Source organism: Corylus avellana, chromosome ca5, assembly GCF_901000735.1.
Source record: "Corylus avellana chromosome ca5, CavTom2PMs-1.0".
Lineage (NCBI taxonomy): Eukaryota > Viridiplantae > Streptophyta > Magnoliopsida > Fagales > Betulaceae > Corylus > Corylus avellana.
In genome coordinates, this window is record NC_081545.1 from 29873657 (window position 1) to 29901222 (window position 27566).

The 27566-nt window shown below is 35.4% G+C and overlaps 2 protein-coding genes across 10 annotated transcripts; one reads left to right on the forward strand and one right to left on the reverse strand.

Moving 5' to 3' along the window:
* Positions 1-1273: 1273 nt before the first annotated feature.
* Positions 1274-14835, reverse strand: LOC132180518 (pyridoxal kinase). The gene is made up of 13 exons (XM_059593385.1): positions 14767-14835; positions 14558-14660; positions 10220-10313; positions 9973-10077; positions 9446-9529; positions 8489-8562; positions 7865-7929; positions 6983-7046; positions 4311-4376; positions 3735-3791; positions 2855-2899; positions 2701-2754; positions 1274-1557 (listed from the first exon to the last, which is right to left on the reverse strand). The coding sequence occupies exons 1-13, from the start codon at positions 14832-14834 to the stop codon at positions 1417-1419; spliced, it is 1020 nt and encodes a 339-aa protein (XP_059449368.1). The 5' UTR covers position 14835; the 3' UTR covers positions 1274-1416.
* Positions 14836-16319: 1484 nt separating this feature from the next.
* LOC132180517 (stress response protein NST1-like) lies at positions 16320-26541 on the forward strand. Of its 9 annotated transcripts, XR_009440169.1 has the most exons (5): positions 16320-17626; positions 19694-19868; positions 20846-20909; positions 25319-25399; positions 25961-26533. XR_009440169.1 is itself a non-coding variant. In XM_059593382.1 (3 exons), exons 1-2 carry the CDS (start codon positions 16413-16415, stop codon positions 19863-19865), a joined length of 1386 nt encoding a protein of 461 aa, XP_059449365.1. In that variant the 5' UTR covers positions 16320-16412; the 3' UTR covers positions 19866-19868; positions 25961-26533. The 9 variants fall into 9 exon arrangements, 3 of the variants coding, with proteins under 3 accessions (XP_059449365.1, XP_059449364.1, XP_059449366.1); XR_009440168.1 differs by lacking the exon at positions 20846-20909 and having other exon boundaries at positions 25938-26533; XR_009440167.1 differs by lacking the exon at positions 20846-20909.
* The last annotated feature ends 1025 nt before the right edge of the window (positions 26542-27566 follow it).

Genomic DNA, 27566 nt, shown 5'->3' on the forward strand with positions numbered 1-27566 from the left:
CTGAGTACAGATGCTTTAGCTTTGCCAACAATAGGATAAGCAAATGTGTTTTTAGATCTGTGTCCATACATGAATATTTCCTTAATGCATGATCTTAACAAACAGTTGCTGACGAAGGGAAATTATCTTGCACGACAACGTCAAAAGTAATTAATTCTTAATGGAATGCAAGGCTGAGAATAATACTTATCCATGCAGAATCTCCCACTCCCACTTCTATAAGAATGCAAATGGAGCCCTACCCATGCTTTGGGGATGAAATTTCTACGTTTGTCTCCCTTAAAAACCCCAACAAAAATTGAACAAGCATGGCAAATGAGGGTAAAATCGTAATTTGCCAGATGGGGAGGGGGGGGTTGTACTGTGCAGTGTTTGGCAAAGGTAAAGGTCTCTTCAAGCGTCTGATTTTGGGCACAATTTTTAAAAATGAACACTATTTTCTTTGATATCGACAAATGTTTGATTTATGGAGATTAGAATCGCTTTTGAATGCAAGAAGAAGGACGACACTCGACAGGAAAAATTGTTGTTCAATTCCTCCAAATAGTAAATCAATGACCAGGTCTATATAGACCTGTAACTAAGATTTTTTGTTATTTGGTTGCCTGTATTTTTGAAATTTAGACAGCTTAATTAAAAGAGAGAAGTTGAAGAGTCTACCTGACCCGGCCAGGTGAGTCTGGCATTCTAGACTATTCAGAGTAGTGAACAATAGATGAACCCCACAATCCCCTCTCTTAGGCAGAGCCCAAATTGGTAATATTGTATTTGGAGTTTATGCATATACCTGTATAACCAACCAGGAGGTATATGCCATAAGCTAAGCTATATTTTCCACCTTCGTTGACTATAAGGTCAAAAATCACATTGCATCACCAGATTCACCACAGTGCAGAAATTAACCATCAACTATTCACCCTTCATCTTTTGTCTACAATTTTGAAACCTATTTCAGAGTGGTATCACAATCAGCTTGGAATTCCCTATTTTAGGCTGCTCGGGAAAGGTAAGACCCGTAGGCCCCTCTTTTAAACTGCCCAAATTTCAGTAAAATTCAAGCACCCTAATATTATAGAATCCTCATCCATTACAATCCCTGCACTCTTTTGGTCACGGCAACAGGTACCAAAATACAGTGAAGCAAAAGATCAAAGCATGATGGCGGTGTGGTTATATGCTCTGCCGGCCACCACATAAACTAGTAGCAAAGTCATGACTTGAAGAGACATTAAGAGAAAACATAAACAAAAGCAAGCAAACAAACAAAAAGCCAGAAAACAAACAAAATGCTTTTTATTTATGGAAAAACAAAAGTGTATAAATCCACATTTTATTTTTATAAAATATACCTAAAGATTGGGTACTAGTATCAGATAAAGCATGATTTTTAAATATGGTCTAAAGCATTTAACCCCTTTAGTTGTATTTTTCAGCTTTGAATTTAACTTCTGGATTGCGAATGTCATCCTGGCTTTGAATCAAACGAATCTCCAGACTGCTTGATTGGGGATCGTGTCCCGCGCTTCTATAGTCATTCACTGTCCTCTGCAAAAGTGCCTGCAAGGATTGAAGAGCTCCAGCGATCAATTAACCATAGTTCAAAGAAGAAGATCCAATTGCACAGTGGAACTGCAAGGTCATAGTTTAATAATATCAAGAATATCAGTTCTTCTAATGACTTCTTTTCTTCTTTTGTCCTGTAGGCAGAAACATTTTGAAGTTTCAGCTCATGAAAAGTTGCAAGTTCCCTAAATGACTGATTTGATGCATCCCAGAATGTTTTGATCTCAATAGTCAAACCAGTCAAAGCATGGAGAATATGAGACACCAAAAACTCTTTTTGCAGAAAGACGTGCCTGTACAATATAGAACTATGACAACCAGAAAAATTCACCAAATCACTTGCTAGAGAATCTATCAAGAAGTGATCCTGGTACTGCAGAAAGACTAGGTTTGAAGTCACCCGAAACATTGTGCTTGAGTGATGTCAACTCAATCTTGTTAGATACGAAAGTCGCAGCTTTTTAATTGGAATTAAGGCTTGAGTAGAATGGAGTAACATTTCGGATTCAATCACTTTTCTTACCTTTCTCAATTAATAACCCATAAAAGCTTATTTGAATTGTATGTCAATCAGTTTCAAAATAAAAATATCAAATCATGGCCACACTTCTCATAGATAGAAGATAGCTATGGGAATATAACCCCAGAGCTCATGCTTATTGCCTCCAATCTCTCCATGGCTCATAAAAAGAAGTCCAGCAACATGAATGCTTTTGACTTTAATATGACCCAAAAGAGCCTGAGCAGAAAACTTGAAGCTATCAAATCCATTACAACTTCTTATAGAGAGCCCATTATTCATCTCCTTTGAAATCAATTCCAGACCACCCCCCCCACACACACACACCTTTTTCCGAATGATAGGGTAATTTCACGCACAAATCCTAGTTAAACAGTTGAATTAGTATTTTTTACTTGATGGGTCTCATCCAATATATCTGATAATGACGTGAAAGTTAAGATCTAAATTAAACTCTTAAAGCATCAGATACAATGTGTTATCCAACTTGATGCCTATAAACAAATTAGTGTCAACAATGCAAGACAACAGAAGGATTATTATCATTCTAGCAACACTTCTACGACATTATCAAAGCAACTTCAAGTAATGAACAGCAAAAACAGCGAAAGGAGTACCTGCACACTTGATACTGCAAGCTCTGCTGCTTTGTCAAGGTTGTCAGGAAATTTCTAGAAGAAATAAAGGACAATTATCAGTAAAAAATAAAATGTTATTGCCAAGAACCGGTCAGCGTTCGGCTTAAGCAGGAATACAATTTAGAGGCATTACATTGCTCCAACCAAGTAGAAGAGCAGTCGTAAGATCTCCTGTTCCCTACAAGCATATGCATATATGATTGTCAATTTAGTGCATCTTGTAAGGAAATTGTTGTTGCAATAAGAAAAAAAAAATTGAATGCACAAATAAGCAAGGAAAAAGTTTTACTTCATATTTAATAATCAAGGTCAAACTTTTGATAAGAACTAAAATACTGTGGAACCTGACTTGTGCTTGATACCAGCTATAACTGAACTTTCTTCTATTTTATACTGATGATAATGTTATGTCACTAATATACAATTATTTTTTTTTTTTTTGTAAGTAAATAGATTTGATAATGAAAGCTTAAGCTCAAAAAAGAAAGAAATTAACGTACAAAGGATTTATTTTTATTCTTTATTTATATAAAATATTTCACTTTCTCTAACAAAATATTTGTAGAATAACAATAAGATTAATAGAATGAGAACAAGGCCAGTCTGAAAGTATAACAAGGTCTCTTATCTTCTTTCATCAATTTTTTGGCAAAATTTGACAATGTTCTGGTAATCTAGACTGGATTTTCCCATATATCCTACAGTCTTTTCTTTTCATGACCAAGAAGCTAATGCAGATACAGGCAACACCATTGGAAAGTCAAATGCATCCATCATGAAACCATGTTTCTAATGTCACTGCATTCAAGATCTCATATATATCACATGCCATGGATGTGCTATTTTTATTGTCTCAAATCCTGGGCTGGAGCAGGGAAATTGTCAAATTCTGTCATCTAGTTAAATGATCAGTGCTAAAAAGGCAATTTCCAGTTACAAATCACTCTTGGTACCACAGAGTAAAACCATGAAAGTTTTGCAGGCAAAAGGAATTACAATTACCATTTACATACCGTGAAATATGCAGGAATTTTGGGGAAAACAATCTTAAATTGCTCAGCAGATTGATCCTGTCACATCAAGAGTTTAGTAAAAATGTATTTACCACGATAATCAATCAACCGCTGTATAATTATTTCCAAAATGCAAGTGAAGAAGTTTTAAATAGACCTTAAGACAGATAAACAAAATGAATGCTGCATTAGGAACACACTTGCAACATCCATTTAATTCAAGAGATCCAAATTAAAGCTAGCATTTCAAATGATTATTAACCAGACTTATTATAGATTAGCCTTTTGAAGTGACAGCCACAATGGAATTCAAAGTCTTTAATATAATCTAATTGCTTCTGGTATTTTCATATACTAGCAGTATAATTTCTAACTGGAACATTTGAAGGCATTCAGTGGTACATTCATGGAAAGGGAAAACTAACATTGAGACCTAAGTATCCCAATAAACAAGAGAGGCAATATTCCAAGAAGGAAACATAAATAGCAGCACAGCTTCACACTTAAGATTTCAGAATGACCAAGTTTAAGCCAAGGTTGAAATCTCAAACCTCAAGTGCATCTATAATAGCCTACCTTTGCCTTCTGATGACTGCCAATAAGGAGAAGATTGCCTTCTATATTTATGCTTGTAATCACAACCTGCAATTTATAAGAATATGTACATTACAACATAAAATTCAGAGAGAGAGAGAGAGATGTTAAATTACATATACATGAGTTCATGGACAATTTCCTTGCATGTATAAATTTTCAGAATAAGCAATTGAAGGAATGAAAACTTAAGTCAAGTCACACAGCATGATATGCCGTGTATGAAAAGTGGAACTGAAACACAAATTTCCTAATGCCCACAATAAAAACATTAGAGAATCTAGCAACCAAGAATATGGACCTGTTAACACATGGATCCCAAACTTCAAAGAAGACAAACCGTGGTGCTTATCTAATGGAGCTATCTGATGGTAGTATGAGTGATAGCACATGTTGTCTTTGCCATATCATACTAAGGCTTTGTTAGTTTCGACGTAAAATGATTTCTGAAAAATATTTTCCGGTGTTTGATGGGACGGAAAATAATACTCAAACCGAAAACATTTTCAGTTTGACCAAAAAAGCTTCTTTAATTTTTTTACAATAGTTTCTCTTTTTTAAAATCATAAACTATTTTCCAAATTTGTGCTTCTCCTTCTCAAATTGCCAGAGGTTGCCGGTATTCCTTGGCTGTTGTCCGTCATCACTCATTTTCCGTACGAGCTAAACACCGAAAAATATTTTCAAGGAAATCATTTTTTTCTGAAAAACAATTTCGTTGAAAATAAGCGAAAAATATTTTCCATCGAAACAAATGGAGCCTTAGTTGATGTCTATGGCTTCAATTGAAAGCGAATCTCACAACCTAGGAATCTACTACCTACATCTGCGGAAGTATACTAGAAGATCATCATTGCATCAATTAATTGCTAAGAAGCTAAAGGAGGTAACTGAATAGGTACTAGGCATTAGGCAAGGCTCTTAGTGTCATAAGACCAATCAAAAACAACAGTTCCAAACCAAGTGGTTTGACCACCATGTGGAAGTACCCACAGACTGAGGGACAAAAAGATGTGATTGGGCCAGTTCAGCCATCAAAGTTAGCTGTGATCCTTTCCATCAAAACTAAGTTCATTTCATCTGAGGAAACTGTTGCATGTTATACCTTCTAAGAAAGAGCGCTATAGCATGCCCATGCTCATGCCACTGTATTAATAATGTTCACTAAACTGCAGTATTTTGCAGATTCAGAAATCAAGAATACATCTGCTCTTTTCTATGCAATAATACATGTGCATCTGGAGCAGGTATAGTATTTATCAGCTGGAGCTTGAAGATACCAAATTCTTTCTTGTTCTTGCAGCAGATTCTAGAAAACCAGACCATTAGCAGTGTTTATTCTTCTACATTCACTACTTTTTTTTTCTTTTCACTGTCTCCAAGCATTAAGATTACAGTTAACTTGAGTGATCAATTTCTATCACATATTGATACAAATATGGCTGCCTCATTGATTTTGAGACATTTGTATTCCAATGTCACCATAATTTAACTCTAATTAGAAAGCACAAAGAGGTGTGTAACTCTAATACACAGTAAGTATAAAAGGTACTCCAATTAGGTCTATTAAAAAAAATTGAGTATCAACGTGCCCGGCCAGACCCTATCAAACTGACCAAAACCAGCCGTACTCCGACCATGTTGGTGGTTGGAAGATAAATCGACTTCCAAAGGAGGGTCGATTCAGAAGTCAAATTTATAAGGATGGAAAACCAACCGACTCCAATCTGTGTTTATCACCCTTACTTATAACACAAATTTTGTTTAGGTAGGGTTTGCAAAGCCACCCCCAAAACTCAAGTACTCGACTAACTCCAGCCAAGAGAGGAGCTCTTGGCATCTCCTCCCATATACCAGCAAAAATTCACAGATCTCGGTGAAAATTGAAGAAACCCCATCTTCAAGAGGTAGCAAAACTGGTTCTTAAATTTGAAGAAGACCCATAAACCCACATAAACCCTAATCTTGAACAATCGTCCAACGAGAATAAACAAAAACCCTGTCTTCGTTGCCATCACTCTTCCTCTCTTGCTCATGAAGATGTTGACAGTAAAATCCCTAATAAACTCTCTTCCTTTCTTGCTCACAAAGATGTTGACAGTGAAATCCCTAATAAACCACTAGGCACTGCTCTCGTTCTCCTCAAAAACCCGAACAGAAACCCCAACCTCTAAAAATCCCAGCTTCGCCTTCCCATTCCTCCACACTTCCTCCTCCAAAGCAAGTGAAAGATGCCCTGTATGAGGAGGTAATTGAGCGAGAGATTTATCTGGGAGCCACTGCCATGGTAGGAGGCTCCTCCTCCATCACATTAGGTGAGCCTTCTCAACTCAACAAACCAAAAATCACTACCTGACACTTGATGCAGTGCGGTTCGGTACTTACCAACCCTATGGGTCAGTTTGGTTGAAGACATTAGCTTCTGACCACAGTTGCGTAGGAAGCCGGAAGATTGTATGTTATGACCTGAGGGGGTTGGTTTATACCCCTAACTCCAATGACAGTATTCAAGGATAAAGAAGACAAATGACAATCTCCCATGACACACACTAAAGAAACAAATAAATAAAGAACAAAACAAGAATCTTGCACATTCAAAAAGTGTAAGCATCTCAGGACTTGAAGAGTTCAATATGTAAATGATATAACAAAACCTTTGATGGTCCTACGGCATGAATGATGTTACAAGCTTCACGGCCATCTCTTTCAGAGCCAATCCTGTGACAAGCATATCTTATCTTTAGGCACAAGAGCTACAGTAACACAAAGGCACAGGATAGAGTAAAGGGTTACAACCTAATCTTTATAACACATACTAAGACTCATCATGAAGTTTAAGTAGTTTAAAACATCAACCACTAGTAGCTCCGAATGGGGAGGAAAATGCAACCCAAGCATACAGGTGAAACTTTGTGTTTATCAGCTTCAAAATCAATTCTAACATATTTATATATAAAATATATGATTATAAAGAAAAATAGAAATGGAGGCAGGGAGGAAGAAAGATAACACATGCTTCTAATAGAAAGACTAAGTGGACAGAAAAACAAGTGCAAATCAAAACCTATTCTCACATAACAATATGAGGCACAATAGATTCCCCCCATTACTTGTTGAGACATAATTTCATGTCTTATAAGATAATATTACGTATCAACTATGAAGCTAGTTAAGAAAAAGTTGGGATGCTGTCAAATATAATAATAATCTTCAGTTTGACGGAAAGCCATACAAAGTGAGTAACAGCTTCTAGGTTTCAACATCTCCTACTCCAATTTTTTGTAGGTTATATTTAGTAGTTATTTGGTATTCACTTAACTATTTTTTAATCTGCCACACTTAAGTTCACCCATATTTCCAACAGCAAATACGTGGAGATGAAAAAGAAAAGGAAAATAAGATATTGGTGAACTGTAGACTATACCTAGACTTGTCAAAAAATTAAAAAAGTATACTATACCTAGACTTATCTGGAGGTAAAAGACTCAAACTCAACATAGCAAGCTTCACCAACCATTTTAAGGTACAAAAACTACCTGAAACAAGTCAACTGTTCTGCTTCAAACTGGTTGGGAGTCAACATTGAAGCCACTGGGACAACCTAATCATAGAGAGCATAAACAAAATGTAATCATCACATCAATTTTAAGTCTCTCTAAAGATCTTTACATTGAGAAATAATTACATCAATGGGCAACCATTCACGATTAAATGATTACTCTAGTAGTCTTATACTTGGGATCTAACTGTCCCAAATGTCCAATACACGATTTCAACTATTTGTCTTACATAATCTGAGCTCCACAAGTAGGAGCATCCAAATATTCCAAAATTTACATTCAAGTTTTACACTCCCTGTCTCAACTTAAAAATATTCTTTCTTTTGGGACATCTTAGAATACACATAATTTTTTTGAAAGTAAGCGGATGCTCTTACTTCTTTAATTTCCTTCATTACCCTTATCCTACTGAAAATTGTGCCACATTAACATAAAGCAAAGGACATTTTGCGAATATCACTATTTTTTTAAACCTTCTTAATAACAATCCAGTTATTTGAAAAAATAATAATAAAAATAACATAATTGCAATGGAGTATGGGAAAAGGATATGGTATCATAAGGACCCGAGATGAAAACCATGTCAACTGGATTGGTCACCTTCTCACGATATACTGATACCAGCTCTTGAGGGACATAGAGCTTTCCTTCATCACCCATCACTGGATCACAGACTAGACAAGAAAAGCCAAATTTTAATAAGATATAGATGAAAGGGCATTTTTTTTCCTCTTTTGAGAAAAACGAAAAAATAAATAAATTACAGGCACATTCTATGTGGCACAATTTCCATGCTTGACCTGTTACTCTTGAGTTTAAAAAAAAAAAACAAAGAAACACCATTCTACATCTATGAAACTAAAGCCTAAATCAATGAACAGAAACTGTATATATTATGTCAATAGTTTCTTCTCTTCAAGTCTTGGTCCATGTCTATGATCTCTTTTGATTTTTGTATTTCAGAGCACTTGGATAAACTAATTCTAACCTAATCATAATTGTCAGCAGCTGCTGCATAAAGTACCACAGCTTTTAACAAAAGTACTGCAACAGCCAGCAACTGCGCCTTATCCAAACTAATTTTGTGCTAGAGAAAAAAAAAACCGAGCTCTATTTTAATATCATATATTAATTGCATAATTTTGTTTTTCATCTAACATAAATCAATATAATCTTTCAAAATATTCTTTGCGCAAATGGTAAAACAGCTGGAAAGTTTACGTCATTGGGAAACACTATATTCAAGTAAAATGGACAATCAATTTTTATTTTCATCTCAAATAAATCAATATAATCTGTCAAAATGCTCTTCCTTGCAAAAATGGCTATACTGCTGGAAACTTGACACCATCAAAGAACAGTATATTCAAGTAAAAAGTACAATATGCCCATATATTTACTCAACAAATCAAAACCCTTAACTAACCACTTTTACGGTCGCCAGTATATCTAGGTCAATGAATAATCCCAAAGTAATAGTAAAAGGACCAAAAAAAGGTGCACTTGTGATCGATTATGGCAAAAACTTCCGAAATAATTAGTAGGTAATCTACTTACCATATGTAAGTTTTGGATTTACCGAACGAAGCTTCTTCACAACTTCCAATACAGTGTTCAAAAAAGAAACTGAACCAATATAACCTGCAAATAAACTAATCAGACTTAACACCATGTAAAATGAAAAGGAAAATGTCCAAATAAAGAACAAATCAGACAAGTGAAAAAAAGAAAACTGCCAGACAACAGGAAAGGAATATTGCTCATAGTTTAAGTTAATAGCAAAATACTCTGCTACTTCCTAGGCTTCTCTCTTGTATATTTCTTGTGCACTTGGGTTGCGCCTCTGCGCTTTATAATGAATTTGCAATTACTTATAAAAATAAAAGTAGTTAACAGAAAAATACTATCAGAGGAAGATTCCAAATACCAGCATAGTTCTTTGCAAAACAGGGAGAAGTAAGTTCAATTTTCAATATACAGGATTACAGAGACTTTCAAGGAGCAGATTGAAATTTAAAATAAATAAATGAAACGCATAACTATGACGTTTCAAATCACAGATACAGAAACTAACCTTAACATACCTGTCAATAAATGAGTGTAGTACAATAAATTATTTGCTTCAAGACCTTCTATTAATTCCCATAGCTGTTGTCCATTCAAAACTTGGCCCTTAAAAGTTGGGTATCCTGCAATATTTTCAGGCAGATTAAACTACAATGGCACCTTCCTTATATGTTGTCTGGACCTATACAGATTGATAGATGACATCGCACCGTATATCAGGCCTCAGAGTTACTGAGACTGAATGAAATAATAGTAGCAGCTTGCCTGTGTGATTTGAGAATTGCACTGAATTAATTGGATCCACATCATAGCCTAATAGTTGGAGAGGGAAGACGGCTGATTTATTTCCAACGTATCCCTAAGAAATAGAAGGAAGCAACAGTGTTAGGTATAAATGTGGTCTCCTGTTATGCCAACAGCACACAAACTGAAATGGCGTCTGTAACTCCATAAGGAATAAATTCCTCTTTCTTCCATTTCTCTAACACATATATATTTGTGTATGTGTAAGGAGATAAATAAAAATAAATTCAGTAAAAAAGAATTTTTTTTCTCATGTTCAGGCTTGAAACAAATTGTTTCAGTTGCAACTATCCCATGGGGAACATTTATTTAGAGCTCATTTCAAATGCTCTCTAAAATAAAATAGAACAAGGCCATTTCCGTCTGATGTTGAAAGACCCTAACAGTAATTTGTTTATTTCCAATTGTGATGCACTAAAAAGTCACACAAACATTCTAATCAAGGTTCACACACCAATAATTAAAGATGTGCTTCACATGAGAACTATTTGGATTTATTGGGATACAAAAGATGGTGTCAAATTTGAGAGACTAATGATAGCATAAATTTAAAGATGCTAAGCCAGATATGAAGGTATAAGGATAATTATGAGAGACTATTTGGATTTATTGGGATACAAAAGATGGTGTCAAATTTGAGAGACTAATGATAGCATAAATTTAGAGATACTAAGCCAGATATGAAGGTATAAGGATAATTATGAGCTTTTAATCTACTTCATATGAATCTCTGCTTTTAAAGACAGATCCAAAATCAATGAGAAGATCTATACATTCCTTTCTCGTGCCATGTGAATAATGGCATTGACCCGGAAACAATTTAAAATGCAAGAAACAGACTCAGCAAAGACTCGCCATTATACCACTATATTCTCATGCACACCAAATGCATAGTTATTTAACATTTGGTTGTATTTTCTTTCACAACTCATCCCATAGAAGCACCACTTTCCTTTAAAACAAAATAAAACCTAGATTTTAGATTTTTTTTTTTTTTTTTTTTTTCAAAATCCCTTCGTTTGCTTCAAACTACACCCTTTCCAGTACTTTAATACACACAAAACATTTTTTTTTTTTTTTTTTTTTTCAAAAAACAAATCTCGTTCATACAAAAAGTAGAGTTATTTTTTGATGGCATATTCTTCCACTCCTCCTAATCCCACCAAAACCACCACAGTACCACTTTTATATTTTATACTCCTAGATTTTAGAAATATATGTATATTTTTTTTTATCTCTTCATTTGCTTTTACTATTAGCTTTCTGGTACTCAAACACACAACAAATCTTTTTCTCTCTCTCTTTCTTCCTCCTCAGTTTATAACTTATATCCTCTCTTTATACTTGAACAAAGAACATGTATCCACTGCTTCTTTGACACATCTAGGCCGCAAGTTGGCCATTAGTCTAAAATGATATTTTATCTTTAAAGCCTATATATATATATATATATAAAATTTTTGGTGTGTCTACTGTCCCCAGCCAAAGAACGGAGCAAAGAATACCAGGTTCATTACATTTTACTTCTTTTATGTTCCCCAATAAGTTACTTCATTCTTGGGACTCAATCACACTTCCTCTCTTCAGGGAGATAGATGTAAAATTCAAGTTTGGGTACTCTGATATGCATGCTAACGGAGGTCGCAATTTGTCCATAGAGAAGAGCCACCCTGGACCCAGCTACATTCTTTAGTGGTCATGACCCTATTGCTAATGATTCTTCGATTCCACTCAACACCTGGGGAATTTAATTTTACATAATGCCAAACCAAAGTGGGAGAATGGGATACCCAAAAAAGCCAGACAATTGAGTCACCAAGCAAGGGGAAAGGGGGGGAAGGGAAATAATAACATTGTGATATTATGTACACCGTAACATAAGAGATGGTGAGACATCAAACATTTCACTCAAATAATGGCACAAAGCATATAGTGGTGCATCAACAATTCACTAACTATATGACCAAAATACCTTCACAGCATAAAGAAACAGAACTCTCCACCAATAGACATGAAACGACAACGGATAAAATGGTAACTGTTGGGGAATATGCATCTTGTTTGACTTTAAAATCATGTGAACATTCCATTTCAGGTTATGTCAAATAACATAGAGTCCAAGTGTCGTAATGAGGTTGGACCACATCAGGGATACATGAGGATCTTGTTTTCAGTTTGAATTTCTTGTTGATCTATAAGTACAAAATTAGTTTCATTCGCACTATGGCACAGTATTAGGATTATTAGTTCGATTTCTCAATTTGGGGGCAAGGGTTATAACCAAAGTGGGAGAATGGGATACCCAAAAAAGCCAGACAATTGAGTCACCAAGCAAGGGGAAAGGTGGGGAAGGGAAATAATAACATTGTGATATTATGTACACCGTAACATAAGAGATGGTAAGACATCAAACATTTCACTCAAATAATGGCACATAGCATGCAGTGGTGCATCAACAATTCACTAACTATATGACCAAAATACCTTCACAGCATAAAGAAACAGAACTCTCCACCAATAGACATGAAATGACAACAGATAAAATGGTAACTGTTAGGGAATATGCATCTTGTTTGACTTTAAAATCATGTGAAACATTCCAATTCAGGTTATGTCAAATAACACAGAGTCCAAGTGTCGTAATGAGGTTGGACCACATCAAGGATACATGAGGATCTAGTTTTCAGTTTGAATTTCTTGTCGATCCATAAGTACAAAATTAGTTTCATTTGCACTATGGCACAATATTAGGATTATTAGTTCGATTTCTCAATTTGGGGGCAAGGGGTATATAACTCAGAGGTGGCTGAACATGTGTACTATTTAACGGCAAAAGGTAAAACAGGTGATGCCATTCCCCTGACACTGATGCAGACAAGACAAGCACAAAATATCGACAAGGAATACACAGCAACTGGCTATTTATATCCAACGATTAAGTTGTCGCAATCTGTACAAAAAAATAAGGTAATTGCCCATAAAATGTTCAACCATGTCATAATCCTGTTGTTTTTGGGACGCTTAACAGTGATGGATATATAATATTCCAATAAGTAAAGGAAAATAAATTGTGCGGATATAACATACAATGCATTGGCCATTTATCTATTACCAATTTAAAAATAATGGGTTGGTAAGAATTATTGAAAAGGGAAATGAAAAAGAAAGAAAAAGGGTTGGTAACAATACTGGCATATTAACTCAAAGCCTGAGTGACGTAGAGAGGTTGGACCACGTCAAGGATACACGAGCATCTTGTTTTCAGTTAGAATTTATTGTCAATCCATAACAAAAAAATTAGTTTCATTCACACTATGGCACTGTATTAGGATTATTCAGTTCTATTTCTCAATTTGGAGGCAAGGGGTATAACTCAGCAGTAGCTGAACATGTGTACTACTTAACGGCATAAAGCAAAACTGGTGATGCCATTCCCCTGACAATAATGCAGACAAGACAAGCACAAAATATCGACAAGGAAGGAATACACGGCAACTGGCTATTTATATCCAGTTGCCATTCCCCTGACAATAATGCAAACCAGACAAACACGAAATCGCGACAAGGAATACACGGCAACTGACTATTTATACCCAACGATTGAGTGTCGCAATCTGTACAAAAAAAGGGTAATCGCCCATAAAATCTTCAACAGTATCATAATCCGGATGCTTTTGTGAGGCTCAACAGTGACGCATATATAATATTCCATTAAGTAAAGAAAAATAAAATTCTGAGGATATAACATACAATGCATTGGCATTTATCTATTACCAATTTAACAATAATGGGTTGGTAAGAATTACTGAAAAAGGAAATAAAAAATAAAGAAAAAGGCATGCATTTGTAATCATTTTCTGAAATACCATTTATTTTGAATTCTGTTCCATGGCTTGAGGATTATAAAACTCCAAGCAGGTTTCTTGTTATTTTCATTATAGCACATATTCAATAGAAAAATAAAAAATAAAAAAATAAAAATCCACGGCTCACATTTCACATAAATCATAACCATGCTTGAAATAACCACTCAAATAGGCAAATCATTTCTAAGTCAAAATCAACACCAACATTGAACTAACTGAGATTACATTCATGAAGTACCATTAAGCTTAAAAAAATAAAAAACAGGACCAACAAACTCCACTTATCAACTGGATTAAGGCATGCAAGACTCCCGGCTCAGTCAATGTAATAGTTTCGTTTTTATCAGGAAAAAAAAAGACTCCAACTTTCTTTTTATCTGCAGACTGCAGCCAAACGGTAAATATAAAGAACAAAAGAAAAAACCAGCAATACCTGAACTGTGTGAGATTGAATACTGAGAATTCGACCGGTCTCCGAGGGCAGAACCAAGGAAAGGATCGGAGGTGCCATTTCAGAATTTCTCGAGCTCCTTGACCTTCAATTCCAATCAAAACAAAACGCCAAAAAGAACCTCAAAATTACTAGAAATAAACGGGAAAGAAAAATCAAAGACTAGAGGATTTTCTCGGGAAAGACTTTACCGTAAAATGTGACTTCTTCGGAAAATTCCCAACTGAGGACGGCCAATGAGTTGAGACCGCAATAACATAGAGGAGTCAGACTCGTTGAAGATTTCGTTTCGTGGTGGTATTTATACTAGAAAGAAGAATCCGACGTGGATTTGTTCGATCCAAATTTCGGAACTGCCACTGGTAATGAGTTAGCGTCCATTTACGGAAAGTGCAAGGGTAGTTTAGTCAACTCGTTGCATGTCTGAGTCGAATCTGAGTTACTACACTAACCACAAGGTCACGTGCCTTTGTGTAGACACTAGACAGTAGACAGGCTCTATTGAAGGGTGAAAGTGGAAAATAAAAAAGCAAAATTCCCTACAATAAATATGAAAGAATTTATATAAAACTTATTTATCGGATTGTAAGTTTTACATAAACTCTCTCTTAATATACTGTTTAAATTACCAACAATATAAATATCTAATTGATGAAGATGCAAACATCTCTCACTCTCAAGAAAACTCCTTACCCAACTGGTTTCTTCCACTAAATCAATCCTCACTTGTGTTTCTGCTAAACGTTCTAGATATAACCCCATAGATATAACCCCTTCTATCTATGGGGTAAAACTAGTTCAACCGATAATCTTTATTTTTTCCAATTATCAATTTTCTTCATATAGGTAGCCTAGCTAGTTCAATACTTCAATTCATTCAATTTTAGTGGAAGAAAATCAGACTAAATCTATTAATCAAAGGATATAAAAATTTTATGAATTGGGTCCTAGGAATTTATTTAATTCAGTCTCTAAACATATTATATGTTCTTTCAATATGTGAGATTTTTTTTTTTTTTTCTATAACTCAACTAGTAAGAAATTTCTGTAATTGATCAAAACATAAAAACATCATGTACCATTGAATTAAAATAAATAAATAAATCATGCACCATTGAGGGTGGTGGTGTAGTAGCATTATGATAAATTACCAGTTATCTCAAAAGTTTTAGTTTATAGGAATCGATAAATTTAGTCATTTAATCAATACTTTAATATTTCACAGTGTGGGCTCAAACTCTTTTTTATTAGGTGTAGTCAACACGTGAAATATTTAATTTTAATGGAGATGATTTGAAGGAGTCCAGGTTGTAATTCATGACATTTGGCTATGATACTATGTCAAATTACTAATTATCTCAAAAACTTAAACTTATAGAAAAAGTTAAATTTAATAATTTAATCAATACTTTAATAGACTAACTTTTAAGAGAATCGATGGGTGGAACCGTGGAAGGTCTTTGAGTCAAATTTCAAAATAGAAAGTGCTTTAGATTATTTTCATACAATAAGCTTAGGTGTTGCTAGTGTCTTCATTAGGCGAGCTGAGTGGACTATGACTTAACCAACTTGAAGGAGTGCCTATAATTTATCAAATTCTAAATATAGCTCTCAGGTAGAGAAACTACTATTGTGGCTCTCGCCCTTTTTATTAGGGAAAAAAAAAAAAAAAAAAATCATGTATAATGTATAACATAATTAAACTGAACTAGTCATCAAGAGACACATGGCAAGCAGTCAGAAAGCACCATTTATAACGCACCCATCTACCGGCCCGCCGTGAGAAAACAATCGACCATTCCCTACTCCGGTTCGCCTTCAAAACCCCAAACACCATATGAAGCGCAAGAAATGGTCGGAGATGGAAGAGCAGACCCTTCTGACCAAGTACTCGGAGCTCCGAAGCTCGGGAGCCTTGGCCAAGCTCAAGACCCGGGAGAAGAAATTCAAGCCCGTGGCGGACCACGTTAATGCGGTACACCACCTCCAGGACCCAGCTAGCTTTCCATTCAAGTGGACCTGGCGGGACGTGTCCATCAAGGTCCAGAACATGCGCCACCAGTACCTGGGCGTGAAGCAGAAGATCCGGGTCTCCAAGGACGAGTTCAACTGGAAAGATGGGGAGAATCACTGGGTTAATTTCTTGAAGTACAAGGAGGTGTTTGGGGACGTGGAGCTCGACGCCAAGGGAAAGAGGCTGTACGAGAATATTGATGTTTTTGGGGATTGTGGGGATTTGGGGTTTGGGATTGATTCAGAGGATTTGGAGGAAAAGGAGCAAGAAGATGAAGATGAAGATGAGGGTAAAGAAGATGAAGACGACGAAGAAAATGACTGTAGTGGTGGTGATGATGTCAATGGTGGCGGTGGTGATGGTGAGCAAATTGCGAGGAGTGATGGTGAGTTTGTAGGTGAGAGGGGAATTGGGGAAATGGGTTTTGCTCGGATGAAGAAACCGAAGAAGGGTTTGGGAGTAAATCGGAGATTGGAATTAATGGGTGCAAAAGTTTCGGAGTTGAGAGATGTGGTGGTGAAGAGGGAGGAGAGGAAAAGAGAGAGGGAGTTTCGGCGAGAGAAGGGCGAGGTAGAGAGGGAAGAAAAAAGGAAAGAGGCGCATTTGAGGTCCGTGAAGCGGCAATATGAAAGAAAAGAGTGGTTGGAGAATAGGGAATCGGAGTTGGAAGAGAGGGAGTTGATGTGGGCAAGGAGGGAATCTGAGAAGAGGTTGAGATTGGAAAGGGAATTCGGTGAAGAGCGGAGGAGAAGGATGATGATGGAGGAGGAGAGGGAAGAGGAGGAGATGGAGTGGAGGGAGAGGATGGTGGGGTTGCAGATTGAGCATGAGAAGCAAATGATGCAAATGCACGCCGAGGCGTGCCAGAACCAAATGCAGGTTCTCGGGGTGATGGCTCGGCTTGTTTGTCAGTTTTTTGGGTCGGCGAGTGATGGGTTGGGTGGTGCATTGGGAGCGTTGCCGCCTCAAGTTTTGCAGCATCCGGGGGGATTGGGCGATAACGGGAAGCCTGATGCCAATTCGCCTTCTGAATTCATGTAGACTGTAATTCTAACCCTTTTTATATATACCAATGTTGTAACTCTAGAGACATGTTCATTACTTGAATCTTTTTTTTTTAATGATATGTGGTATCTTTGTAATACGATAATTGGAATGAATAGATTTTTTTTCCCCCTACACCTTCTGTTTTTCAAAGGAGAATCTCAATCCAGTATATTGCAACTCTTGTTAGCTTTGTTTATGAATGACGAAATAGACTCTCAAGCTGCACTTCTTCTGGACCATTTGAACTTTTCTTTTTGTATATTATTTTAGTAGCTGAATTCTTGTTATATTAGTTCAAAACCTGGATAATGCTCAATGGATGTGACTAGTACTAAATATGCTTGAGAGGGGAAATCAGTTTCCTTAATAAGCTGTATTGTAGTTTACTGCAATCATTGTTGTCTTTGGTGCTATCAATAGGAGTCGTTTCTTGATGCAAGTGGTAGCCAATGTTTTTATGGTACAAATGCGGAGCTTTGCTTCATGTTTTGATTTTTTGAGAAATGAGAAGATTGTAATTTTGTTCAAAATAAAGGAATATATGAAGTAACGAAGAAATAGGAAGAAACTAAGGTATCAGTTTAATGCCGCAGAAAGAGGCAGTATTCCACAGGGTAGAGCTTTTTTAATTTCCCAAATCATCCAAAAGGGGCAGGCAAAGAGTTATGCTTTTGGGGTTATTATTTGCATCAAGGTACAAGGCAAGAAACCCTTATCAACTTTGGTTTTCCTTTTTCTGGTTTTGGTCCTTAGTTTATGCTCCCATTAGTTATTGTGGAAACCAGAGGAGAAAATGAAGATATTTAGTTTTTCTCGAGAAAGTATTAATCTTTTGAGAAATCTTTTGAAAACCAATTCGTTGAAGCGTCGAGTTCATTTGATAATGCCTTTTGGGGTTTGTTTTTTTGCTTTTTAGCAAAAAAACAAAAGTATTAATAAACAACTTCCAAATACAAATAACTCATAAAACACTCAAAACTACTTCACCTTTATATCACACCAGAATACTTTTTCAATCAAAAACCCTTTTTATCAAACGAACCCATTCATTGTATCAGGAAACTGGAAAATATAAAGTAATTTTTCTTCTTTACTTTATCATGTAGCTCATTTGGCTAGTAACCACGTCTCATGAAGCGGAGGTTACTAGTTCGAATATCCCTTTCCTCTTAGGGTCAATTACTTATTAAAAAAAAAGTATGTATATGTCATTTTTGGAGGTCCTTCAAATGATGCTTTATATTTTTGTTTTTGTTTTTTTGTTTTTCCTGGCTTTTCAAATATAGATGAACATTATTTACTTTGTATTATGAACCCCTCCTGCTATACCTTGAAGCATTAAAGTCCTGACCGTCACATGCAAAAATCTTTCAGATAACACTTTTGATACATGGCAGATGGTATGGTGCATTATGATTCGGTGTTCATAGTTTAATGGATTTCTCTTTTTGCTTATTGATTTGATGTGGCTGAATGCAGATATGTGGATGCTTTTTGACAGTCAGCATCTAGAATTTTATGGCTCTTTGATAGGTTAATAATGCATCTATTTTTTAGCTTCATCTTCATCTAGAATTTTATGGCTCTTTGGTAGATCAATAATGCATGTATTTTTTAACTTCATCTTAGGCACGTGTGTGTGCGGCGGGGACAGTTCGTTGATTCCTGAAGTGGTAATTTCCTCTCTAACTTCATTTTAAGCTGCTAAAATAGTCTTATTATACTATTTTCAACCATCTTTCCGAGACATACACCAGAAATATCCTGATTGCTGTAAACCCACTTCAAAGATTACCACAACCAGCACCACATGGAGCTACCATCTAAGAGGCCTCTATGAATTTTGAATTTGACCAAAGTGTGAGGTATAATGAATTTAGAACTTTGGAGGAACTTAGCCTGAATTTTTTTTTTTTTTTTTTTTGTGATGGTTTTTTATTTAATTTCTTGGCATAAGAGTTAAATTGGGCAGATGTATGTTGGCACATAAACATGTAAAAAGCATTTAAGAGATTTACATGATAGTACAAAATTGAAAAGATTTTCTTTGTATGCAGACTGAGTGCCTTAGCACCATATTGCTTGGCCCAGGCATTATTGGGTTGCGTTTACGAGAAATTGGACCCTCGCAAGTTTGTGGTTTTAGTCTTGCAGATTTTACCTTTTATTGAAATTCCTACGGAACAGAACTTGCTCAAAGCTCCTTGCTTCAAAAGCATCCTAACTTGAATGGTAAGTAACACAAATATTTTTATACTTGCAAGGATTCTTCTTTTGTTATGATTTGTGACATCTCACATTTCCTTAGTAATATGCCCTTCATTTTTAATGCTTTTGCTCTCTAACCATATTAAGTTTTATCTTTTCTTTTATTGCTTTGGGTGGTTGGTGGACTATGAAAGATTTGAGGAAAAAAAAAGTTTTGGTTTTCTAAGTTACCAAAATTGTCTTCCATTATCTCCTTTATAACGGTTTACATGTATGAGTTATAACTAATTACAATTGCTAACAAGAGGCTAAGTTATACAACCATAACAAACTATATCAATCTATTAGTTAGTCTTTACATAACAGAAACACACTGACTATCCCTTTCCTTGTCTTGATCCTTTTGCTGCTCGTCCTTATCAACCTTATCTGACAACTGTGGTTGGCTCATATACTAGCCTAAGATTACATCTTCCGGTTCTTCAAATTGAGGATTGAAGGCATTTGATTGATTTGTTTGTAAGTGTAGTTATCCTATGTCTTTTGTATTGGATAGTTTCCTGCATCCAAATTGTGAGTACTGAAGCTTATTTTCAATATTAAATTAGTTATTACATGGCAAAATATTCTAAAAGATGAATGCGATTTCAGAGCTATCCTTCCGATGAGAATGAATGAACTTTTTTGTTAACTGATGCTTTTTTTTCTTCCTATTGTATTTCTTGAATTAGGATATGACGCTTTTATTCAAAAAAACTTGCCTTCATTTATACCATCCGTCTTTTCATATATTTTTGTATGTTGATTGTTAATGTCTAATTATATTTGTCCTCTGTAGTTATATAATGCTGCCATAGATCTGTTTATGACTTTTGAAATTTATGTACCTCCATATTGTTAAGAAATTAATGTAGATTATAAAATTGTTGCGGTATAGATCAAATATGCAACCCTTCCTTTATTCTTCAAGTTTTTGAATGCTGCTCATGCCCTTTGCTCAGGTGGCAAAAAGGTGGTATGGAGATGAATAGGTCTTGGTTTTGAATCTTGCCAATGATCTTTGAAGTAAATAGCATCTCCTTCGTCCTAAGAACAATGAAAATGTGGGGGTGGGGGTGGGGTTTAAGTCATAAGATTAATTTTGGTGTATGACTGTGAACCACGCCTCATGAAAGAAGGATCACTAGTTCGAATCCCTTCTTCCCCTTCCCTTGTGTGGACATGTCAAAAAAAATAAATAAATAATAACAACCAAGTCTAACGTTCAAATTTTACCAATTAAAAATAGGGAGAAAAAAAAAATCTGAAATGCACATAAGTATGCTATGCTTTCAAAATAAATAGAATACCTCAAGGCTCAAGTTAATAAAAGTCTGCTTTCGGATATCCAAAGACAATTCCTAATGTCTTTTTGACAGGTATGCACGAGATTTTCATAACTAATACACATATCTGCATGTCTTATCCAAAGCCTCAAATCACTCGCATTAAGTTAAGCTTGGTCAAAGAATTTATTATGATTTTAAGATTATGGAATGATAGAACAGTTAGCCAAGAAGTGGAAAATCCTTTGATGGCAAGTTCCGCTAGACTCTTTTAAGTTTCTTATTTTATATTGCTGAACAAATGAAGGGCTTATCTAGTTATCCTATACATTGTTTCAAACCATTCATGGAGAATTCCAAAGTTCCATGCTCCAACATAGGTTAGAATTTTTATATTCCCATGACATTGAGGTTAACCTCTAGGCACTTTAGAAGAGGGAATCTATTTCTAGGAGGTTTATTTTATTTGAAAAAGGTTGGCGGGGGATGGTGGGTCAACATTAGTGACTTCTTAAAAATTTATCACTTTGGACTTTCATAGTCTGATGTTGGCATCTATGCATTCCTTGGTGTATAAAGCTCGAACTAAATAACTGATGCTGAATTCCCTTCGTTACACATGGAGAAAGCTAATTGTCAAGAATCACTGTAAAATGATTAACAAATAGGTAGGAATCAAGCAAATCTATAAGATTGTCATAATTGTTGCTGTTGTTTTTTGTTATTGAGTTGGTTAAAATTTTATCAACCAAGTAAGTCCCTGATAAGTTGGCATCTCACATTTAGAACTAGTTGGATTTCCTGTAGCTACATTTTTAGGAGATGATATGTCGGAACCAAATCTTGATTCATTGCGAATTGGTCTGCATATTGGATGTTACATGTCCGACTTTGATTGATCTTTAGAGGCTTATCAAAAAAAATATTGGTTGTTACATGTAATTGTAGGAAAACTAAATGAACTGGGCAGGTAACCTAAGAATTCAAGGTCATTTCCAACTTCGGCTTTTTACAATTTGCTTTCCAGATTATGTGGCACAGGACAAAAGAAGAACAATTGCCCTCCTGCCTGCATATTGATCTTGACCAATCAATCTAATGGAATATCCTTATCTATTTTACTAAAAATGGAATGAAATGATCTTGTTTTGTGTCTCAGTTCAAAAGAGATGTCTTGAGCAATTGGAGAAGCACTTTGATAAACAGATTTGATCTTCACCTTTTAATAAAACTTCTTATTACTTATCAAAAAAAAGATTTGATCTTCACCGACTCAATTAAGGTATTACTCTTTGTTCTATTAGACAACAAAGATCGTACTTTTCACTTCGTTTAAATAAGAGTTGTACCCTTAAGGAACATTTGCTCGATGATGGTTTATCCAGCGTATAGCTCAGGGTCATCAACTGAAACTACAGATGCCTACTCATGTGCTGGCTGGTCCAGTTAAATCCAATTTGATCTGCCTTAGTCTATACCTATACGGGTAGTTTTATTCCAATTGGTTCAAGGTAAGCAGCTGAAGCTGCTGCTGGGGGTACCTATCCAACTGTCTCTGCCACTAGTGGAACTCTTCAGTCATATGTCCAACTGTCCAACCAGTAAACTGTCTGCCCTTCTGCTTCTGCAATTGGAAATAGGTTTGAGGTCAACTGTACAGTAATCGGTTTAAACTGCCTGGTCAACGTTCATCCCTTCTTTCCTTTTTTTTCTAGGAGCTAAAGTATGCAAGCTACCTAAGTAGTCTGTATACACTAGGTACTGTCTTCAAGTGAAACATAAATTCCATGTTTAACGGAGTCTCACTGGCCAACAATGGAGTTTCGTAAAGTCTCACCACCAAAGGGAAGAGGAATCACACCTTAAAAAGATAAAATTTCATCTCAATAGTTTAGTAAAACTAGAATAATTCTCAGTCGTTTATTTTGTTCATCAGGTACAAAGCATTATATAGGCTACCTACTTATTCTAGTAGAATTAGGATAAAAGACAATTGCTGACTAAAGGATAACATAGAGGATAAAATAGAATGATACAAGTCTAAAACAACTAGTGCTACTACGAAAACACCATTGTCTTGCAGGGCCGGCTGAATGCCTAGGCAATCAATGAAATAAGGCCCTAAATAAAAATAGTATAATTAAGTTTCCTTTTATAAATAAAAAATTAAAGCTCCAATTATGACAAAAAAAAGTTAGTCAATGCTCTTTAATTAAGGCCTCAATTATGGTAAAAAAACAATACTATGGTAAAAAACAATATTATGACAAAAATTTAGTTAGTGCTCTTTGATTAAGGCCCCAATTATGATAGTTACTAAACTCATAATTTCACGTAAACTTAACCACTATATTGGCTAAGTTTGTCCATTAAAATAGTTTTTAGACTAAAGTAAATTTTGTTTTGTGCAAATTCAATTCTACATAAAAATAATTATATGTAACTTTTTAAATCACCATTTTTCTCATAAGGTTAAGATTTTGAAAAAAGTGGTGATTTAACATAGTATCAGAGCTAAAGGTCCTGAGATTGAACCTTGAGTCTGTCAATTCACCCCATTTGAATTAAATATTCTACGTGTTGGGCCTTACTCTTAAAAAAAAAAAAAAAATTGAGCCCACACGTGAGGGTACCATTTATCCCATAAGCTTAAGCTGATAGAAAAAAGGTAAATTTAATCACTTAATCATTACTTTAACACTCACCCTCACGTGTGGGCTCGAACTCCCTTTTAATAGGTGAGGCCCAACACGTAGAATAATTAATTTAAATGAGGGTGAATTAACAGAGTCAATGTTTGAACTCAGAACTTTTGGCTCTGATACCACGCTAAATCACCACTTTTCCCATAAGCTACTTTTCCTATAAGCTAACTTATGAGAAAAGTGATGATTTAACATGGCTCAACACAAAATATGACATGTTGAAATTAAATGTCTCCTAATAGAGATGAATTTTGTAAGTCATTTGGAAAAAAAATTAAGGGCAAGAAGAATGATTTAAAATTAAACATTTAGATATAAAAAAATGGCTTTACGTAAGTTTGTCGCCTTAGGTTTTAAAATCTATTAAGCCAACCCTGTTGTCTTGATAGGAGTCTTCAAGAAAACAAATCCTCTTGCGAATTGAAAGTATGAAACAACCCCTCTTGTAAATGGACTCAATTCTGCCAATCGACCTCCCCTTTTAGATAGTCTTTGTGTAACTCAAGTTCCATTCTTGTATGACCACTACTACCAGAAAAATAAAAGACGAAGCATAAAAATTGAAGACAAGACAATAAGCATAACATGGTTGTAGGTAATGAACTCTGTATTCCGTCATATTTTGCATCATTATGATATAATTATTTTACACTCCATAGGAAATGAAAATAGTTAATCAAAGTCAAAATGCATATGCTAAGTCAGATAATTCCTAATGCACTCCTTGAATAGTAAAAAGCAAATGAGGATTTCGAGGGCCAGACAAACATCAGACTGGCTGGCAGCCAACTGTTGGTCAACTGGTTGGTAGTTAATTTGATAATGGGAAATTCAGGGCTAAACAGACTATATCTGACCTGTTTGTTATTGAACAACCCTCATTTTATTCATTAAGATTATTTTATTGTTTTCATATAATTGTAGGTGGGATGATTCATACCAGTTGAAGAATGTCAATTCTGAATGTGACTAGGACTGTTTGCTCCATAATCAGCAAGAAACAATGAAGTCATACATTTTTTTATATTTACTCTGTGAAAGCATGACTGTTAGATGGTAGAGGTTTCAAACCAACCAGTCCAAATGAAACTGATTCACAGCCATAAAAAATCAGCCTAGTATTCTACAACCGTGCCTTTTCAATATGGATGCTGAATATACCATGAGAAAGTAAAACCTTCAGATATTGCTGGGTGAAAAGAAAAAAGTGAACAAAAACAAGTAGCATGAAATGTCCTATCTTTATGCAGAGATAGTGTGCAAATTAATGTGTTCTAATTTTAGAATTTTTCATGTGATTGGTTCGTCAGAGTATGAAATCATTTTTGTTGGCACTGTACATCATTTATTTTTTATTAGATACTGCTGCAGAAATTTGATGTAAAATGAATAATTCTGGAACATTTTATAAACGAATATATCTTATCCTCTTGTGGTGGTTTAGGTCAGTTGGGAAGAAAGCAGAACCTCAGAGTACATATCTTTATATTCAATTGGCAAGTGAGCTTTCATGTCAAGATTCAAGGTGCTTGCATTTTCCATAACTTATGGTCATACTTTTTACCTACCAGCCTCTGCCTCATGTACAAACTTGATAGTGAAATATTTGGGACCTTGATAATCTTTTCATATTTGTCATTAAATATGGGTGGCCATGCGCTTTCCCTCCCATGTTTCCCGAGTTTATTGTTACTTGCAATGTGGAGCAGGAGAATCTTAGACAGTGTGGATGGATACATTTTGTTACTTCTTGCTGATGTTTCTATTTATTTATTTTCTTAAGAAACTAGATTCTTTTTATTTGTTTTTATTACTTCATGAGCTATTCTTAAATATTTAGATACACCCAAAAAAAATCCCACCATCTACTTGACTAAAATCTGAGTATTGGTTAGAGAAACGCTTTTGAGGTCTTTTAGCTAGTGATGGTTGCTTGGATTTTAGTAGCAGCCTGTTTTCATGCTCCCCTGGTTTGTGTTCTCTCACTGGTGGGTTTGAGGTTTTGATTTTATTGTCTTGTATATGTCTTGATCTAATTGAGAATTCTTTTCTTCTTGTTCAAGTGTGTTTGTTTCCTGTGCACCAGCTGTAACTTTGCTTTGGAAAATGGAAGGAATGGCTTGAAATCCTACTGGGCAGATGATGTCTTTGGGGAATCTACTGGAATTACTTATGATGAGCTTATGTATCACTCTATCAGCCATACATATAAACTTTGGCTGGACAAGACCCTTCCTGGGGTTTGTTGGGATTTTGAACATGCTCTGTTTGGATCGAGGAATCAATTACAGTGATGTGCCAACTTCCGTGCACACTTAGTTGTTAAATTGGCCTCTTTTTGCCTAGTGTTTGAAAGCATGACCAAAGATTCTTGTCTTTTTTCTTTTTTTCTTTTCTCTTTTAAGGATTAAGAGTGACAAAAATCTCCTTGTAAACCATTTCTCCTCTTTTGAATAAAAAATAGGCGTACGGTGATGTACATTTCAAACAAGAGAAAGCCTGGTTTCCAGTACATTTCAGTTTGAACAAAGCGAACGATATTGGGATGATTGGATTCGGCCAAAACCCTCCAGGTACTTTTTGCCTGAACTTCTCGCATGGCTGGCACTTGGCAGGAAAAGGGCCTACTAATTGGCATTTTGCTAGATGGGTCTTTCAAAGTCTATTTATTTTTATTCTTCTTCATTTGTGAGATTTCACCTTAACTCTCCATTATATTTATCTGGAGATCATTTTTAAGATTCAATAATGTTTTCTATCCTTCTCTCTTTTTATTTAAGTTTTTCATATCCATATGCATATTTTCTAATAGACATTTGTAATAAAGCGGGGGAGAGAGAGACTTTAGAACTCCTACAGAAAGAAAACCAACAATTATATGGAGAGAAGAGAGGCAAATTGGGCATTGGCTTTTTTGTTTTGTTTTGTTTTTTTTTTTTTTTTTTGAGAGATAATGCACCATAATTGTGGGTTCTATGTGTGCGTGGCATTTCTAATACTACTATTATTTGGGAGCCTTATTCTACTTTGGGTCTTAGGCAACTGTCTCCCTCACCTAATTATTACTTGGGTCATGGACCTATACCATTGTTAATACAACAATGACTTCATGCCTAGAACTAGAAGGGAGGGAGAAGCCCGCAGAAGTGGTAGAAGGTTAGAAAGGTTTGTCAGAGGTACCGACAGAACCATCTCTAATGCCTAAGTGAGTATGAGGAGCTATGAGGAAAGGTAAATTTAGCAAAGTGAAAGCAGGAGAAAATTATGTGTACCTAGGGAGTTAAGGGGCCTCCTCTCTTTATATAGATCTATTGTTCCCACTTTTTACTCGTGGGACTCTGGAGATTCCTGCTTAAATCTCGTTATAACTATGGGTGATTTCATCCTGAGAGTATCAAAAGAGGTTATTTAACTTGGTCAAATAGTTACTTGATATTATAACTATACAAGTGGATGCAATTGTTGCCTCTAATCACATCTGCAACTGCACTCTGTGATTATCACTTTTATGTAACCACATTCGGTCGCCTAGGCATGCAGTTATTAACCTCTATCCGCGTAGTTATTGAAGGCAAAATCGCACCGCTAATGGCCTATTAAGTAATGGACATTTAACGCCTATTTTAATGTTTTGAGCATTCTTTGGGCCTATTTTTTGAAATTGTTTTGTGCTTTTTTATTTATTTATTTAT